At 37.8% G+C, this 19,654-nt stretch overlaps 1 protein-coding gene across 1 annotated transcript; it reads left to right on the top strand.

Moving 5' to 3' along the window:
- The first annotated feature begins 305 nt into the window (after positions 1-305).
- Positions 306-6,794, top strand: LOC136217083 (CAAX prenyl protease 1 homolog). Its single transcript, XM_066003663.1, has 14 exons — positions 306-463; positions 1,179-1,326; positions 1,886-1,970; positions 2,060-2,155; positions 2,248-2,313; positions 2,508-2,606; positions 2,787-2,900; positions 2,988-3,098; positions 3,705-3,767; positions 4,883-4,975; positions 5,801-5,914; positions 6,073-6,144; positions 6,268-6,333; positions 6,417-6,794. The coding sequence occupies exons 1-14, from the start codon at positions 433-435 to the stop codon at positions 6,531-6,533; spliced, it is 1,275 nt and encodes a 424-aa protein (XP_065859735.1). The 5' UTR covers positions 306-432; the 3' UTR covers positions 6,534-6,794.
- Positions 6,795-19,654: the final 12,860 nt, after the last annotated feature.

Raw genomic sequence — 19,654 nt, 5'->3', positions numbered from 1 at the left:
TATCCCTATATCTATTGTATCGATACTCACACACTTAAACTTATCGATTTGGATCTATAAACACATTTAATCGTCAATTTTGGATCCCGACAATCTTATTTGCTGATTTGACAAACTTTAAATAAACACTATTTCAATAATGTGAGATCTAATTAGCTGTTTAAACTTTAACGAAATAAATTTGTATCGTGTTCGCCTGAACAGTAAGCAAATAAATGTGTACTATACGGTGATAAGGACATCCTCTTTATCCTTATCAATGATACAGTTGTCCATCAGTCGGGGGCGGGCCGGCGGGCGTGGGTCGGACCCAAGCCAAGTAGTGAAGCGCACCATTTGGCAGGTTATATGTCGCGAGTCGACTAACAAGAAGCAAAACCCCATTTTATCTCACAAGCTCACTTCTAATTTCTGCAACTTCCCGATTCCACCATGGCCTTCCCTTACATGGAAGCTGTATTAGGTAACTGCACTCCTATCTTCATCTGTTCCATTTCTAGATATAGAAGGTCTTTCGGTTGATCTATAGTGGTCACTCTTTTTCTTTCTTCGACTTCATTTAAGTTTTCAACTATCCATGCTTTCCGATTTCTAATTTTGTTTCTTTCCTCCGGTTCATGATTTTGTTGTTTTGGTTTTTCAAGGTTTGCAGTATGCGTACTAGGGGTTTTAGTTGATTTTGTCCTTTCCTTACGTTTTCCTCACTGCAGTTTTTTGATGCGTCTCAGTTTTTTTTGTTGAAGATTTAGGGCTTGCTTTTCTGGAACAGTCACTCGTGGGTTATGGAGAAAATTTGTAGTCATTTGAATGGAGGGGATTTTTTGTTTTTTGTTTTTTGACCTAAGATACTAAAAACAAGTCATCGAAGCTAAGAAATGTTCTATACTTACAATCTCACTGGATATCTCCTTATTTTTTTCGCTGTGGAAATATGCATTGGAAAAAAAGTTCTGTGTTCGGATTTTTCCATAGTTCCACTAATGAAAAAGAAAGTTTAAGTTTATCGAAATTTCTACTTAAATTAGTATTCTTGAGGTTTCGCCTTCTTGACTGCTTTTTCTATTGCACGATTGCACAGAACATCCGCTGACTTATAAGTTATATATATCATTGGTGCTTGATGAGCTCTGTTGCAAAGTGGAATTTGTAACCTAATGTATGCTTTCTCCATCTTTCAGGCTTTATGATATTCATGTACATCGTTGAAACATATTTGGATTTTCGCCAATACACTGCACTGAAACTTCCAACCCTCCCTAGAACTTTGGAAGGAGTAATCAGCCAAGAGAAATTCAAAAAAGCCCGAGCTTATAGTCTTGAAAAAAGGTAGTTGTTTCTTCTAACTCTTTGTAGTTCAATAACATAATTTAGCTGCCACCTATGTTATATGAAAACGGATACAGAAACTGAATCGGAAACAAAAATTGGGGAACGATAATTTTAAAAATATATAGGAATTGGAAATGTGGAGGAAACATTTAAATAATAAAAATATATAGATATACTTAAAAAAAAAATTGCATACAAGTCATGTAATAGAGAGAAAAAAAGTGAATTTTTCATTTTGGAAGCTTGTACAAAATGATCTAGAAAATATTAGGGATATACTGAACATGTGATTGACAATGATCCATTACATCCTAGGAAATGAGTTTTCAATCTTTTTTTCTAATAAAATTACAGAAACGTACCTAAAACATTTCGAACATGTTTCCTGATAGTTTCAGTTTCTGGAACGTTTCAGAAACGTTTCCTTAAAATCAAAGTTTATGTGCAATATAGGCTGTCACTCATTTCAGCATTCATGATTCTTAGATTTTGATTTCATCCATTTATCTTCCTTAAACTTCATTCATGTTTCTGCTGGTCCTTCTCTTAATTTCAGCTACTTCAATTTTGTTCATGAATTTGTTACCATACTCCTGGACTCTGCCATTTTATATTTTGGGATATTGCCTTGGTTCTGGAAGGTAATCAACTGGCTAGTTTTGTATGATCTTAGTGAAGCATATGTTGTGGCTGCATTATTATAAATATAAAAACTCTTTCATAACTGCAGAAAGCAGAGAACTTTGTCCTTTTGGTTGGTCTCAGTCCAGAGAATGAAATACTACACACCCTTGCTTTTCTGGGTGGTGTTATGATATGGTCTCAGGTATCAATATAATTTCCTTATTATCCTATTTGATATTATTTTCCTCAACTTAGTAGTAACTGTTTTTTTCCTTTCCAAATATGCTAATGCAGATTACTGATTTGCCGTTTTCGCTCTATTCAACCTTTGTTATTGAATCTCGTCATGGTTTCAATAAAGTTCGTATCCATTCTTGTCTTTTCTCATTTTGCACCTCTTACTTTTTACTTGATTTCTAGTTCTCTATGTCTGATTTTCTGAGTTTCTCCAATTATATTGCTAGTGATGAAAACTTAGCTGGTGTTGTTCTTTCATTAATTTAGTATCGTTTTTCTTTTGGAATTCTCATTTTTTGTTTAAATCTTTTTTACAGCAAACAATATGGTTGTTCTTTAGGGACTTGATCAAAGGAATTTGCATTGCCATTGTACTTGGACCACCTATTGTTTCAGCAATGATTTTGATAGTACAGGTACAATCATCTGTGAGAACAGCTAATTAGTTTTATATGCTCTAAGAGGACATATCGCCCATTGCCAATTTTTAATCTAATTATTAGAAAAACTATTCTATTCGTTAGAAAAGTTTTTCAAAGTCATAGTTATTTGCTTTTCATGAGTAATTTCTCATTTTGGTACTGACATGGTTGCAGAAAGGGGGTCCTTACTTAGCCATCTACCTGTGGGCATTTACATTTGTTCTCTCTATTGTGATGATGACAGTCTATCCAGTTCTGATTGCCCCACTTTTTAATAAATTCACCCCTGTGAGTATCTGAAATTCTTCACATTGTTGATTAATATATCGTGTTTTGTATTATATAATCCTTATTTCCTTGCTCTTTCTGTCGTAGCTTCCAGAAGGAGAGCTCAGGACAAAAATTGAGGCACTTGCTTCCTCCCAAAAGTTTCCTCTGAAGAAATTGTTTGTCGTTGATGGATCTACAAGGTCAAGCCATAGCAATGTGAGGATTCAACTGTTGATATTTTTTGAGATTCTGATACATGAGTTGTAAAATCTTGCTGTTTCTGAATTGTCTTTTGCCTGTTATTCCAGTGCAAGTGAATAGTGCTTTCCTGGAGTAATATTGTTTTTAGAGGATGCATGTTTTCTTGATTTTCCTTTTCTTATACTCCCTCCGTTTTTTATTATATGACGTTTTGGACTTTTGAATTTGTTCATTTTTATATGTCGTTTTGTATTACCAATGCACTTTTTACAATACTTTCTCTAATTTGCCCCTATTTATTGTAAGAGAGAGATATAGTTATTAATGCAAATTATCTTAATTAAGTCATAAAAATTAATAAGAGAGAAATTTTGCATAGAAAGTAGAGATCCAGGAGAAAAGTATTAAGGGTACATTAGTCATTTTAATAGTCTCATTAATATTGCATTGGTCTTGATGAAAAACCTTAAACGACATATAAAAAAGAATGGAGGGAGTATAATACATGGTTGCATGTATTCTTTTTTGCAAGTCATTACTGGTTTCTTAGTAGAACCATATTTTCCAATCTATGCTACCATCAATTTGACATTCATTGTGGTCTTTGTGATTAATGTGCAGGCATACATGTATGGCTTCTTTAAGAACAAGAGAATTGTCATTTATGACACATTGATCCAGCAGGTGAGAATTAGCATGGGAAAATTTTCTGTTCTCTTGCACTTGAGGCCCCTTTAATTTTCTATGAAACTGAAGATTCTTTTTATTTTATTTTTTGGCTGGGGAGGGATGGTGGTTAATATTTAATAACAATGTTCTTACTTTGTATTTGGATAATGTTGCTTTGGTTCAATAAATCAATCAAAAAACAGTGGTGTGATAGCTTTGAAATGTGTTCTGTTGGACTTGAGGCTCGGTTGTTTTATTCAGTGTGTCTAACATGAGTGTAATTTGAATGCTAAAAACTGTGTTGCTCAGTCAGCTGGTTCATGCTGAGCTCCTGAGGCAGCAGACTCTTTGTTGACCGTAGAAGCTTATTATCATGGTGTACTTTTGTCTAAACTTGGCTGCAATTGTTCCTCATTCTTTTTCTTTTAGCTGGGAGGTCTCCTTGAAAAGCCTATAAACATAGGTTGAGTGTTGCTGCTGTAATCCCTCAATCAGTGTAGTGTCTGAGAGCTGAGGCATTTGCTTTGTTCAACATGTCCAATAAATAGAGTGATCTTAATGTTGGAAACCATGTTTACAGTCAGCTACTTACCGAGTTGCTGAAGCAGCAGGCTTATATTGACTCAAAAGGCTTATTTCTCAGGACTCAGTTTGTTTCTTAGTCATCTTAAGCCAATCCAGAGGGGGAGTGTGTGTGTGTGTGTATATATATTTCAGATCCTACACTTAATTCTCTTGTACGCACCAGATTCTTTTGCTTACAACTAAAAGGCTTGGGTTTTGATTTGCCTTTAGCTATCTTTTTTACTCTTGTGATAAATTTACTTGATGGCTAGCTTTTCAGTTGCTTTGTGCCAATTTCTCAATGGGAGTGCAATCATCTTTTATTATTATTATTATTTATTGCTCATGCTTTCAACTGACGAATTAGCTATCCATCTTAGGGGTACCCATTTGATCAGTCAACATGACAACATATAGTTAAGAAGCTCATAAACTGGCAATCTGGTGGTCTTGATAACTTTGTGCTTGGGCATGCTCTTTTCTCTCTTATCCAGTAATTATGCTGGAATATGGTTCTGCTTTGTCCTAATATTAAATGAATGTCTTAACATTGTGATGCATCGCAGTGCAAAGATGAAGAAGAAATAGTAGCTGTTATTGGTCATGAACTTGGGCATTGGAAACTTAATCATACAACATACTCTTTTATCGCTGTGCAGGTATGTTGTCAATTTCTATTACAAACTGAATATTTTCTTTTCTGTTTACTGGCACTTTTAGTTCGGCGGATTTTTTTCTTGGTTCTTGATACAATCAATTTTGTGGTTAATTCGTGTTACAGAATAATATATAGTCGAAAATGATTGTTTTTGCTCAAAAGATTTTACCAAGAAAAGGTTCGATGAAAACTTTGACATGATGTTTCTTGTCCATCAGTTGATTTGATGTTAAGATTCAAACTTGAAATATGTTTTTCATGAGCTTTATGACAAAGTAGTTATCTAGCTGCCTTGACCTGCAAAACTTGGGGAATTTCACACTACAGAATTGTGGCCACGTACTTAGTTCCTTGAAATGCAAATAAATTATGATAGCACTCTTGAACAAATGGGAAGACTAACATCGGAATCAAAGTTTGGTAATGGTGGTTCATTTGTTGTTTTCTCTTCAGTAGTTTTAAAAAAACAAAGGAGGATATATCAAGAATTTTAAATTTTTTTTTGTACGTAGTTTACGAAGAGTTTGAATTTTGGTCCTATAACTCCTCTCTATTATATTTCCGGTGCTGCTTTTAGGAGAGTTTACCAAGCAATGGAACCTTGGTTAACTTATAATTCTTATCCCAATAAGAGTTTTGTTTGCCATCTTGTTTCCAGTTATAAAATGTTAAGAAAGATGGTTAAATCTCATTATGTTTAAAGCCTGTATCTGTTGTTTCATGATGTTTGCTTTTTTACTTTTCTTTGCATTGCCTTTATAACCTTCCCAGTCAAATTTGATGAAAAAAACTCTTGGATTGATCTAAATGTTTTCCTCCCATGCAGATTCTGACATTGTTGCAATTTGGAGGATATGCTCTAGTGAGAAACTCAACTGATCTATTTCGAAGTTTCGGATTTGATACACAGCCAGTACTCATTGGACTGATCATATTTCAGGTATTTATTTAACAATACAAAGAAAGGCTATCTGAAGAAATGACATGTAGGGGTTTGTCATAATGTTTGTGGGATTTATTTCATATATAGATAGCTTAGTTGGTGGCATAAGAGAAATTAGTCGAATAACAGTTTTTATCTGATCTGCTTGTTTGCAGCATACTGTAATTCCTCTCCAACACCTCGTAAACTTTGGCCTCAATCTTGTGAGCCGCTCTTTTGAATTCCAGGTAGCTTTTTACTGCCTTACTCAGAGCTTCTCATTCCTCATTAGCTTCAAAAGAAACTTATAAAAAAAGTAAAATAAGTCCACAAGATCTTGTTATACTTTAATGTGCTTTTGCTTAATGCAGGCTGATGCATTCGCAAAGAAGCTTGGTTATGCCTCGGCCCTCCGTGCTGGTCTTGTGAAACTACAGGTGATTACCCAGTACTGGAAGTTTTTATTTATTTTCTTTTATGTGGAAATATAGTCATTGAATACCGAGTGAATGTTTTTCAGGAAGAAAATTTGTCAGCTATGAACACAGATCCTTGGTACTCAGCATATCACTACTCTCATCCGCCCCTTGTTGAAAGATTAGGTGCACTTGATGAAGCAGATAAAAAGGAGGACTGATAGAGTAGCTTAGAATTTTATTCATTTCATTAATCAAATAGTAAAATAGTCAGAATCAATCAGCTATATTATCATATATAACTTTTGTTATCGATATCCCGTCTTAAGTTGAGCGTTTTTGTTGTTCACATCAACACTACCTTTTTGTCAAAAACTCAGTAGGCTTGGGAAGAAAGAAAAGTAGGAAAAAAAAAGAAACAGATGTATCCTATATTACTATGGTTGCATGAGCTTAATGGTCAAAATCCATACTTGTTTTCAGCCTGCACTTATGTGTGTGCATATAATAGCTTCTCTTGAGGCTATTTCCTAGTAAGGATATATCTCTCTATTGTGTTCTCAGTTTTCACCTTGCATTGCGGCAAAAATGAAGTTTTGCCTTAGTTATTTTCTTCTATAATTTAGTTTTTGGCTGAATGAATCAGAGTTCCCTTGAATTTGGTGGAAAAAATTGATTGGCTTCTAAACTTTGAAGATGTCACATGACTTGCCTGTATTGCTATGTGGCAGTGTATTACTTTAACTAAGTTTAGAGGGTTAGCTTAAAAAAGTTAAAGAAGGTAATAAGCCACTTTAAGAAAGTTAGGTGATTAATGTGTCATTTTAAGTAAGTTTGGGGGACATCTCTAAAGTCAAATTTTTAGACTAAGTTTTAAGTTTTTTGGGCTTTTGATGTATTTAGCATACAACAATTGATAAGGAACTTGGAGCTGAATTCTCGGAGACAGGCTTGTTTGTCTCCTTGTTGCATTATTTTTTGTTATAAGAGTAATTTTTTAAAAAGATTACCGTGTTTTATAAATTATTATTTTATATATAATTTTTAGCTTTTTTAAATTATTATTTTATATTAAAATAACATTGTTTGAGATTTCTAAACATTTATAGTCATTCCAATAGATGGTATATGTTGAGGGTTGTCAAACCTACTGGCACTTCACCAAGCACAAGCAACCTCTATTAGAGTTGTTTTAATAGAGGTTGCTTTAAGGTTCACTGTGTTTAGATTTGGGTAGTGGGAAGTTGGAAGAAACTCCATGCCTTGTAAATGAGTAATATTTATAGGTTTACACCACATTCAACCCAAACTTTAAAGAGTGCTTTGTAATCATTAACTCTTTGCCCATTTTATGTTCTTTCAATGTGTGATTTTCATTTATACTTGTATCCTAATAATCTTCCCTTCAAATGTGAGTTTCTTCCGCATTTGGTCTGAGTTTATCTTCTCGAGCGGAAATTGCTTTTCTGAATACTGCAACGTACAAAAAAGTAATCATTGATTCTATAAGATCTATATTTAGCTAAGAATATCTAAGCAACAATTTGGGCGAGCCACCATATATTTTTTTTTTCTACATGGAGGGCTAACCATGAACTTTGTGAAAAAGTATCCTTGTGGACTTCAACGCCGGTGGCCTAGTGAACGAAGTAAGTGAGGAGGAGGACTTCAAAAGAGCAGGAGAAGGTTTAAAACGTGGACTAATTCCGATAGAGGCAATATCCTAGTCACAATTGCTCTGACTCTCCAAGAATTGGGTTGCCTCTGCACTGTACCAACTCATATGTACACTGCAACACGTATCATATTCTTCCGATATAACTTTTTAGATATTAAGTCATACTTATATCCTAATATATGGTTTGGTTTAATCTGCATACGATTTAGTAAGATAACTTTTTAGATGGTTTACTCAATTTTTCTTTTTTCTTCGCTACTAATAGAATTTAAGACCTAACACAAGCAATTAGAAATATTTTCTACAACCAACCCAATCTCAATGAAGCTTGATTAGTATAGTATTCTTTAATGACTTTAATGGTAATGATTAAACTTTTTAAGCTTGGTAGAAAAGTGAATAAGACAGCCCACAACTTAGAATAGAAATGCATATAAGATAAGAAAGCAACCATTTCTTTCCCTTTAATCAATTTGTGACCATTTAAAAGGATATATAGTTGGTGGTGGTAGCCATAAGTTTTTATATAACTCTATGGACTCCCACTCTCATGGGTTTTCCACTATTTTATTTTTGGATAAATTACAAATTTAACCCTAAAGAAAAATTTCTTATCTTTCGTCAATTATACTTGAACTCGTATAAGATTTAAAATTGTATTATTTTGTATTTAAAGATCGAATTCCCTATCGTTTAATAAAATAAATATAAATTTATATATTATCAGAATTCTTTTTTATTTAGAAAAAGAAAACCAATGATATGCTTTGATACTTTTTCTGAATGTAATAAAATATGATGAAGAAAGATTCTAAAATAAGAAAACTACATGCACTCAACAGGGACATCACTCCAATAAGAAAATAGCATTTTAGAATTTAATCAAATTAAATATAATTAATTATTTTAGGAAAAAGAAAAAACACATGCACCCAGAAAAAGAGGCTCAACACTCACACAAGCACACTGACAGCATTATCATTGTAGGTCCATTTGTTTATTATGAAGTACTTGTTGAGGATTGGTTTTTAATTAGGTTGATTCAAATGAGGTTTGACATTATGGGTTTTAATCATAACTTAATCAATTTCTTAACAGAAAAGGATTGCTAACCTTTCACTTTACAATCAGAAAACTACTATATACTTATTTATTTTTACATACCGCAGTTATCCTCATTGAGATAATTTTGTTCGGATGCGTTAAAATTCATAAATATTTATTGAGGACGTGTTAATGAGAAAGAATCAAAACTGAGATCTTTTCTCACAAATGAGGCGTGATAGAGATAGGGGCTGCTTCTCCATCACCGTCCTCGTCTAGATGGAAAATAAGGATGAGAACTTTTCATCTCAATCTTTGATTGAAAGTTCTTCTAGCGCAAATGAAGAGAGGGACAAGAGACCATAAGTTTGGATATGAGACTACAGAATATGAGATGGACTTTCTAAAGAAGACAATAGAATTCAATTGGCTATTTTTCTGCAGCAGCTGGTCCTATTTACTTTGAAGACGCGGTAAAAAATCAGAAATGGAGAAAAACGATGGTTGTGAAATGGAAACAACAAACAGGAGTGGCACGTGGAAATTAGTGGAATTACTTGAAGGAGCAAAAAAAATAACGTCAAATGGGTTTATAAAAAAATTAGAAAATGGAGAATTTGATAAGTACAAAGCAAGGCTCGTAATAAAGGGGCATTCTCAATAGTATGAGGTATACTATACCGAAGTATTCACACCAATGACATGTATGGAAACAATTCGTTTGGTGGTGGCTCTTGCAGCTCAAAAAGGACGTGATATTTATCAACTAGATGTGAAGTCTATGATTCTCTATGGTGAGTTGAAAGAAAAAGTTTTGTTGAAAAACCTTATGAGTATGTGCAAAAAGGGCATGACCATAAGGCTTGCAGATTAAAGAAGGCATTTTATAGGCTTTATCGAGCTTCACATGCTTGGTGTAGCCGTGTGGAAGCTTACTTTATGAAATAAGGTTTTGAGAAATATGACTATGAGCACACACTCTTCATGGAAATTGGAGCGACAAGGAAAATTTTGATTATTAGTTTATATGTTTCCGATCTTATATCACTGGAAATGATTGTTGAAACACCTTTCCACGTGATTTTGATTTGACAAAATTATTTAAGTAATTGATAAAAAATATTCTAACACATTAAATTTAAATGCTTTGATTTAATTACACTAATGTGTTTGTTCAATGTTGAGTTTATTGATTTATAAGACATTAAGATATAAAGCCCATAAGTGGAAGTCAAGCCCAAGTCAACACATCAAGACCTCACGGCCCAAGATTCCAAAACACGGTCGTTTTGTACAAAGCACAAGCTCAGCATGAATACGGATCGAGAAGCCTTGTCTCAATTGCTTCAAGATGAAGCTGCTGAGTGTATCGACAAGAAGTACAAGACAGCGGCAGACAAGAACCAACTTCTAGACAAAGTATTTCTACTTTGGGTAAAGTTCAGAAGGCGCAGGAAGCTGTCTAGAAGACTTTGCCAAAAATGTCGAAACATTCTGTTTACCGGACGAAAAGCTGCTAAGCACTGCGTGGACAGAAGATGCAAGAATCTCATTGGCCAACGACACTGATCGCGTACTGAGTGACAACGACAGGAAGCCGTTTCCCTCCAACGGTTATTTCAAAATTAGAAATTACCGGTGCCTCAAGTGTCACTATATAAAGGCCTCTCATTTGCTTCATTCGATGCAGATCTTCAATTAGTCGAAACGCTGACCAAATTCATACACGAAGTTCTGTGAGAAAAGCAAAGCAAAAATCTTACACCAATTTCCAATTATTGTGTAAAAGTCTAGAGTGATTTCAATCATCTAAAGTGTCTTAGCAATTGTTGTTTAGGACAAACACTTTATCATTTCTAGAAGAATAGAAAGGAGAGGCTGAGTACTCGGTTATAGTACTCAGCGGTAGTTATAGGAGTGAGTAGAGGTATAGAGGAAGGTACTCTTGTATACTCAGCTTCTATTGTAAAAGGTTTTGTGCTCTACCTTTAAAGAGCTCAGTAGAGAATTCGAAAATCTCGGAACGCGTTCCGGGGACTGGACGTAGGCGGAGAGGCCGAACCAGGATATGTCTGCTGAGTAACATATTTCTAACCCTTAAACTCCTTTATATATTGCTTGTTATAAAACTGACTAAGTAACGAACTCACGCTGAGTTGAGTGCACTAAGAAGCTGAGTTCAGGAATAGACTCTAAGTGCTATCTCCTGACTCAAGTAAAGAAACAGACTTAGTCACAAGTTGACTAAGCTTGTGTCTTGAAACTACTTAGCGCCGCTGTGTAAACCTTTTCTTAAGAAAAGAAGTCAGCCTTAACGGACAAATTTTTAAATAGTTCTTATCCCCCCATTGGAACTAACCTTGTCACGTTATAAGGGACCAACAAGTGGTATCAGAGCTTAAAAGCTCACTGAGCAAGATATAACTATCTTGAGCTGATCCCCACAATGGCTGAGAACAGCACTCGTTTCCTCCCAGGAAATCAGACAACTCAGATTTTACCTGAGGGACTGTCCATTACTCGACCTCCTCTGTTCTTCGGGTCTAACTATACCTTTTAGAAAAACAGAATGAAAAATTTCATTCAGGCAACAAATATGAGTGCATTGCTTTCTATAGTCCAAGGCCCATTTGTTCCTGTTGAAACTATTGACGGCCAAACGATTGTTAAAGCTGAGACTAAATGGACAGAAGATGATCTCAAGAAGCTACAAAATCATGCTTCGGCTATAAACATACTTCACTGTGCGTTAAATGCTGCAGAGTATAACAAAATTTCAGGTTGTGAGTCAGCGCAGGAGATCTGGAAGAAGCTGGAGGTCACCTACGAAGGAACCAACAAAGTTAAGGAGTCCAAGGTGAACCAGCACATGAGGTTGTACGAGCTCTTTGAAATGAATGATGATGAAGGAATCTCTGACATGAACTCGAGATTCACAAACATAATCAACGAGCTCAAGAGACTTGGCAAGATCTTTACTGAGGAAGAGCAAGTCAAGAAGATACTGAGGAGTCTTCCTAAAAGCTGGCAAGCCAAGAAAACTGCTGTTGAGGAAGCTCACGACTTAACCACCTACAAGTATGATGAATTCATTGGCTCGTTGCTGATCCATGAGATCTCAATGAAGAACTTCGAGGTGAAGGAGAAGTCTGAAGACAAGAAGCAAAAGTCTCTTGTCATGAAAGCTGACTCCACTGATGGGAGCTCAACAGATGATGAAGAAATGGCAATGTTCACTAGAAAGATGAAAAGGCTGTTCAGAAAGAATGATAAATATTCCAAAAATCCTTACAAGAAGTTTGATTAGTACAAAGCTGAGTCAAGCGACAGCAAGTACAAGAAGGACAACTCAAAGCCCATTACATGCTTTGAATGTCATCAAACTGGCCATATCAAATCAAGTTGTCCTACCTTGAGGAAGGAAAGGAAGAACGACAAGAAGGCAACAGTGGAAACCTGGAGTGATAGTGATGAGTCATCATCATCAGAAGTTGATGCCACTGAGTCAGCAAAGATCTGCTTCATGGCAGATGAGCTTGCTGAGTCTTGTGTTTCTGAGCATGCTGACCCCTCCATTACATCTGACGATGAGGTACACTCAACTGAGGTAATATCACTACCCTTGCTCAGAAATGAAATGATAAATGCCCTGAGTGACCTCTACACACTTATCAAAAAGTGTAACAAGAAGGTTAGAGCACTCAGCAGGCGATGTGACGAGATTGAAGAGGTCAAACTGAGTGACCTTCGATATCTTCTCTAAGAGAACTCAACTTTGCATAGTAACGTAGAAATTATGCAAAAATTTGTCTCTGAGGTCCAATCAGATTCCAAGAAACTGAAAAAGGATGTCACATCTATTCAGAACCAACTTAAGGTTCCGAATAAAAGAAATATTCTTCTGAACACTCAGTACCGAAGTACTAGTCAGCAGAGATGGAATCCTCAGCGGAACGTCCAGTGTGATTTTTGTGGGAAGCAAGGACACACCACAAAGGTGTGCTGGCATGCTCAGCACTAGGGTGCTGACCAGTCAGTGAGATATGCTAAACGGAAGATCAGCTGCGACTTCTGTGGGAAGAATGGACACATTGTCTAAGTATGTCGTCATAAAATGAAATATGATGCTTTACCTGTTGAACCTAACAAACAAGGACCCAAAAAGAATTGGGTACCTAAAAGTAACTAGCTATATTGCAGGTAAGCCTGAGGTGTGCTGAGAAGTCAAAGATGTGGTATATTGACAGCGCATGCTCGAGGCATATGACTGGTGATGAAACTCAGTTCATCACATTTGTGCGTAAACGAGGAGGAAGCGTAAGTTTTGGAGACAACAAAAAGGGTAAGATAGTAGGGTCAGGAACCGTTGGTGGTAATCCTACTATTGAGTCAGTCTCCCTAGTCAGCGGACTCAAATATAACTTACTCAGCATAGCTCAGCTATGTGGCAATGGGAGAAAAGTTATATTTGATAACACTGGATGTAAAATATTCGAGGGTAAAACAAATGAGTTGATTTTAACTGCCCCTCGTATTGATAATGTCTTTATGCTGAACTTAGAAAAGAAATTTTCAAAAACTGTATGCTTAGTGTCAAAGGAAGAAAATTCCTGGCTATGGCACAGGAGACTTGGTCATGTAAGCATGGACCTCCTGGCCAAATTAGCAAGAAAGCAACTAGTTGAGGGATTGCCAGAACTTTAAGTTCGAAAAAGATCAATTATGCAACGCTTGTCAAGCTGGAAAACAAACCAAACAATCTTTTCATAGTAAAAACATTGTCCCAACTAAGCGTCCATTAGAGTTGCTACACTTGGATCTCTTCGGTCCAGTCCAGCCGCTGAGCTTGGGTGGTAGAAGATTTTCCTTGGTCATTGTAGATGACTTTTCTCGTTACACTTGGATCATCTTGCTGAGTAGCAAGGATGAAACCTTTGAGACATTTTCAACTTTAGTAAGAAAACTTGAAAATGATAAAGACCTTAAGTTAGCTCACATCCGAAGTGATAATGGTGGAGAATTCAAGAACCAACAGTTTCTTGAATTCTGTGAAGCCAACGGCATTGACCATAATTTTTCTGCTCCTAGAACGCCTCAACAAAATGGGGTTGTTGAAAGGAAAAACAGAACCTTGGTTGAAATAGCCAGGACAATGCTGAGTGAGCATAGGGTTCCAAAGTACTTTTGGGGAGAAGCTGTCAACACAGCATGCTACATACTTAATAGGGCTCTAGTTAGACCCATATTAAAGAAGACTCCCTACGAACTTTGGAAAGGACGAAAGCCCAATATTGGATACTTTCGTGCCTTTGGTTGTAAATGTTTTATTCTAAATACCAAAGACAGCCTTGCTAAGTTTGATTCAAAAGCTGATGAAGCTATCTTTTTAGGCTACTCAACAAACAGCAAAGCATATAGAGTTTTCAATAAACGAACTCAGGTCTTAGAAGAGTCAGTACACGTTGAGTTCGATGAAACTAACCCTGCAGGAAGAGACATATAGCTGACAGAGGATGATCCACACTCAGCTCCCGCTGACCAAGAAACAACCGCTGAGTCATTGCCTCAAGGGCTGACCAAAGGTAAAAGCGAAACTCAAATTATTTTCACTGACCAATCTACACCTGCAAAGATTGTTGAAACACAACCAGCACAAGACATCAATCTACCAAAAGAGATCATAATACCAAGAGGGCACTCAGAGAGTGCCATTCTTGATGCCGCTGAGAACACCCTGATGACAAGAAATCAACTCAAGAGATACCTCAGCAACGTAGCATTCGTCTCAGTCCAGGAACCAAAGAATTTCGCTGAAGATGAGTATGATAAATTCTGGATGAATGCAATGCAAGAAGAACTTGATCAGTTCAGAAGAAATGAAGTATGGGACTTAGTGCCAAAACCAAGAAGCCAGAAGACCATAGGAACAAGATGGGTCTTCCGCAACAAGCTGGATGAACAAGGGAACATGGTCAGAAACAAAGCAAGACTTGTAGCTCAGGGCTACAGTCAGCAAGAAGGTATTAACTACGGTGAGACCTTCGCCCCAGTGGCAAGGCTAGAGGCTATAAGAATTTTATGAGCATATGCAAGTTATATGAACTTTAAATTGTTTCAAATGGATGTTAAGAGTGCATTCCTTAATGGAGTTATAAATGAGGAAGTCTATGTTAATCAGCCTCCAGGGTTTGAGGATCCTAAGTTCCCAAACCACGTTTATAAGCTCAAAAAGGCTCTGTATGGCCTCAAGCAAGCACCACGTGCTTGGTATGAGAGGCTGACCAGTTTCCTGCTGACTAGAAATTATGTCAGAGGTAAAGCTGATACAACCTTATTCATTAAGAGGAAGGGTAAGGATACCCTACTGGCTCAGATATATGTTGATGACATTATTTTTGGTGCCACTAACGAGTCAATATGCAAGGAATTTAGTAAGCAGATGCAGACTGAGTTTGAAATGTCAATGATGGGAGAACTCAATTTCTTCCTTGGACTTCAAATCAAACAAGGGAAAACTGGCATCTTCATCGGTCAAACTAAGTATGCTAAGGAGATATTGAAGAAGTATGAACTTGAGAATTGCAAGTCAATATCTACCCTAATGGGCACTGACACTGTCCTTTGCGCTGATGAAAATGGTAAGTCAGTAGACAGCAGGTTGTACCGAGGTATGATTGGTTCTCTACTCTACTTAACTGCTAGTAGGCCTGACATTCAGTTCTCAGTATGTTATTGTGCTAGATATCAATCTAACCCTAAGGAATCTCATTACATAGCTGTAAAAAAATCCTTAGATATTTGCAAGGTTCAGTGAATGCAGGTTTGTGGTATCCCAATACTCATGATTTCACACTCATTGGATACACTGACGCTGACTACGGACGAGACAAGCTTGAACGAAAAAGCACCTTAGGAGGATGCCACTTCCTTGGGAGCTGTCTTGTGTCCTGGTTCAGCAAGAAGCAGGCGTCAGTAGCCCTGTCAACCACTAAAGCTGAGTACATTGCTGCTGGAAGCTGTGTTGCTCAAGTCCTATGGATTAAGCAACAACTTGAAGATTATGGCGTTCGGACTAAAACAATTGAAGTCAAATGTGAAAACAAGAGTGTCATTGACCTATCAAAGAACCTAATCCAGCACAGTAAGATGAAGCATGTCAGCATAAGACATCACTTCATCAGAGATCATGTACTCAAGGGAGAGATCAAGCTGACCTATGTCCTAACGGATGAGCAGCTTGCTGATATCTTCACAAAGCCACTGGCTCATGAGCAATTCAACATACTTAGAGAAGCCATTGGTATGTTTAATCCTCTTCAATAAATTCCAAGTATAGTATGTATGCAGGCTGAGTGAATTACCATGCTGAATGATTTATGCTAAATCAATAACTATCACATGCTGAGTAGATATACATGCTGAGTGTTTATCTTACGCTGAGCTACTAAGCATAAGAATTATTCCTTTGCGTAACACTGACTACTCAGAACTTCAAACGTTTGAAATCCTTAACACTGAGTAAAGATCCGTTGCAAAATTTAATACATAGCACGCGAATTAAATAGCCACCTTGGATGACGTAAGCGCGATGATTAGAAAACACATGCGCCGAATGTGTCATAAATGCCAGAATATTTGTCGATTGAGTATCTCGAGGTCAAACGGCCACCTCAACGCTTAGGATCAATTCGACACCTCTATAAATAGTGGATGATTTCCCACTTTTATCTCTTTACGCTTAGAAATTTCTGGTATTCAAATACTCTTCTCTAAAAATCTCCCAAACTTCTCAAACTTCTCTAAGAATCATGACAAAAGATTCTCAGAATGTCTCTGGTGCCGATAATCGCTTCGATGAAAACCCTCAAATCCTTGCTCAGCAGGAACACGGTGAGACTCCCACCAAGTCTCAAGACACTAGTCAGCATGACCACTCAAAGGTCACTACACCGAGGAAGCAAGCCAAGGCTGACCAAGCCCCCTCCTCGAAAGGAAAACAACAGAAGGATAAGGCAAAGAAGCCTGTGGAACGCACCTACTCTCCGGTTTACGAAAGTGTGAGGGGGTATAAGGTAGACCACTCTAGATGGTTTTCAAAGGGTTTTGTGGAGGCCGAGCAACCCTTCTGTGACTGGATCAAGAACACCGGCTGGACCGAGCTGTTCTCAGTTCATGAAGAGACTTATCCTGAGTTAGTAAAGGAATTTTACGCTAACCTAAAAGTCACGGATGATAATCGGGACTACATAGTTACCTAGGTTCGAGGAAAGGATATCTTCATCAACCCCGCTTATCTTGCCTCACTACTCAAGCTGAAAAACGAAGGAGCGATACTTCGTAAATCTAGTGACCAAGATAAAACCAACTACTCTGTTGAGTTCTGTAAACCTCCTGGTCATGTAGGGGAAATTTCAAGTACCTCCATGGGTCGGAATCAGAAGATGGCCCACTACATACTGACCAATTTCATCTTCCCCAAGATCAACTGCACCAACTCAGCGACAAACTTTGAACAGTGCTTCATCTGGCACATGCTGACTTACACGCCGATAAACATGCTTGTCTTCTTAATCAGTGGGTTTCAAAGAAGCATTGGAACCCTTAGGTTAGGCTCCATAATCACCAAAATCCTTAAGGATCACAGGGTGAGCTTGGTTGAGGAAATCCACACTATAGGGATAGAGATCACTGCAGCGGCACTGTTTGGTCTATTCTACGATCAACCAATTGTGCCTAAGAAAGGGAAAGCAATCGCTGTCTAAGAAACTGAGGGGATGGTGACTCGACAGGGAAGGACGGAAAGAAAGAGGAAAGCTATTCAAAGCACCTCTAAAGAAGTTGTTTCTCCACCAAAGAAGCTTAAATTTGTATCCAGAGGAACTAAGCCTCAAATTCAACAAAGTCAGGATGGACCTAGGTCAGCTGAGAAAAGACCAAGGCAAGTTGAGCCTGAGGTAGAAGAGAGAGAGGATGCTGATGAGCAACCACTAAGGAAGAAGAAGAAACTCTCTTTTGAGTTAAGACCCATCAATGCACCTCCTACCAACATCATCATTCTTGAAGACTCACACTATGTGAGAAGTCTTGTCGTTGATACTGAGCAATCACAGGATGAACAAGATGAAGAAGAACTGGGTGGTCAGTTCGATGATGAGGAAACAGTGGATGATGAGCATGATGAGCCATTAGATGTTGACCAACATGGCACAATTTACACTGAGGAGATTGAAGAGGAAGAAGCTGAGCCAATGGAAAAGGAACACACTATTCGAAGGGAAACTTCACCTACCGACTCTATTGAGTTTATTCCTGCTGACCCCTCTCCTCCAAAGACCAAGAAATTGAGAAGACTTAAGAAGAAGGCACATCGATCCCCCGTCATTGACCTTATGGGTGACTCACCTCTTCCGGGATCCGATCACTGACCTATCAGATAAGGAGTTTAGGTTCTTCTCTAATCCTATTGAATCTCCACCAGCGCAACAGGAAAAGCAAGCCTCTGTTTCTCAGCCTAAGGAACATACCGACTTAACTGCTCTCCTAAGCCAAGATGATCCCGAGCAAGTACTCGAAGTTCCTGCTCATCAACATGTTGAGCAATCTCAGGAAATACCTGCTCAGGTGAATACTGAACTTCCTCAGCTTCCCAAATCCAGTCAGCTTTAGCCTGACTCTGAGCAAGTAACACATTCTGCCGATCATCCTCTTCCATAAATCCAAGTGCAGAATCTAATCCAGTCAGCTTCCACTGGAAATATTAACTCAAGACCAGCCGCTGATCATGCTGGCACTTCTAATGTTGAGCAGAACCAAACACCGCCTCCATTCGGTTCTACTCCTCCTCCGGCATCTGGGCTAACAAATGATGGATCCTTCAGTAATCTTACTGCCTCTGAGTCTGGTCGAAGAATCATTGACTCAGCTTAAGCCCTTCTCTAGGACCTTCATCAAACAAACGCCGATGCCGCTGGGTCTATTAATGCTGAGCCAACTCAGCTTTCGTCTGTCACTCAGCTTCTTACTGAGATCAAAGGTCTGAAGGATCTTCTGAGTGTCATGACTTCATTACAGTCTCAACAGCCCAGGCAGGACTCAATAACGAAGCTGGCCGAACTCCAGCTGACCATGGTTAATCACATGAACTCTCTACAGGGTCAACTTCATCAATTGTCAGTTGCGAACACAATGTATGCAACTTCTGCCGAAGTTCATCAACTCTTCAACCAGCTTCACACTGAGCAAGAGAAACCCAATCACCAACTCTCTTCCTCCTCCCAATGCTCCATTGAGCAAATTAGTGAGGATGTACGTCTGCTAAACTTAAGCAAGGAAGAGATGGAAACTGACCAGCTTAAAACAAACGAAATCCTGAAGTACTCTCGAGTTACTTTCAACCACGTGCGTCACTCCAATGCTCAACGTCAGTATTTTGACACGTCCTTACTAAAGATGTTTCATCAAGCTTTTGCAATGCTCACTAACAGTATACACTGGGTTGGAAAATCTCAAGCATATATCCTGAGTATGCTCAGTGCCGCAGCTATCAGGATTCCACGTTCTATTTTGGATGATGGGGTTCCAGTCTTTGACGGCATAAATGAAAGCACACGAAAGCTTAAG

Source organism: Euphorbia lathyris, chromosome 2 (assembly GCF_963576675.1).
Source record: "Euphorbia lathyris chromosome 2, ddEupLath1.1, whole genome shotgun sequence".
In the NCBI taxonomy this organism is placed as follows: Eukaryota; Viridiplantae; Streptophyta; class Magnoliopsida; order Malpighiales; family Euphorbiaceae; genus Euphorbia; species Euphorbia lathyris.
The sequence above is the reverse complement of the archived record's forward strand: the minus strand, read 5'-3'. Positions and strand labels throughout refer to the sequence as shown.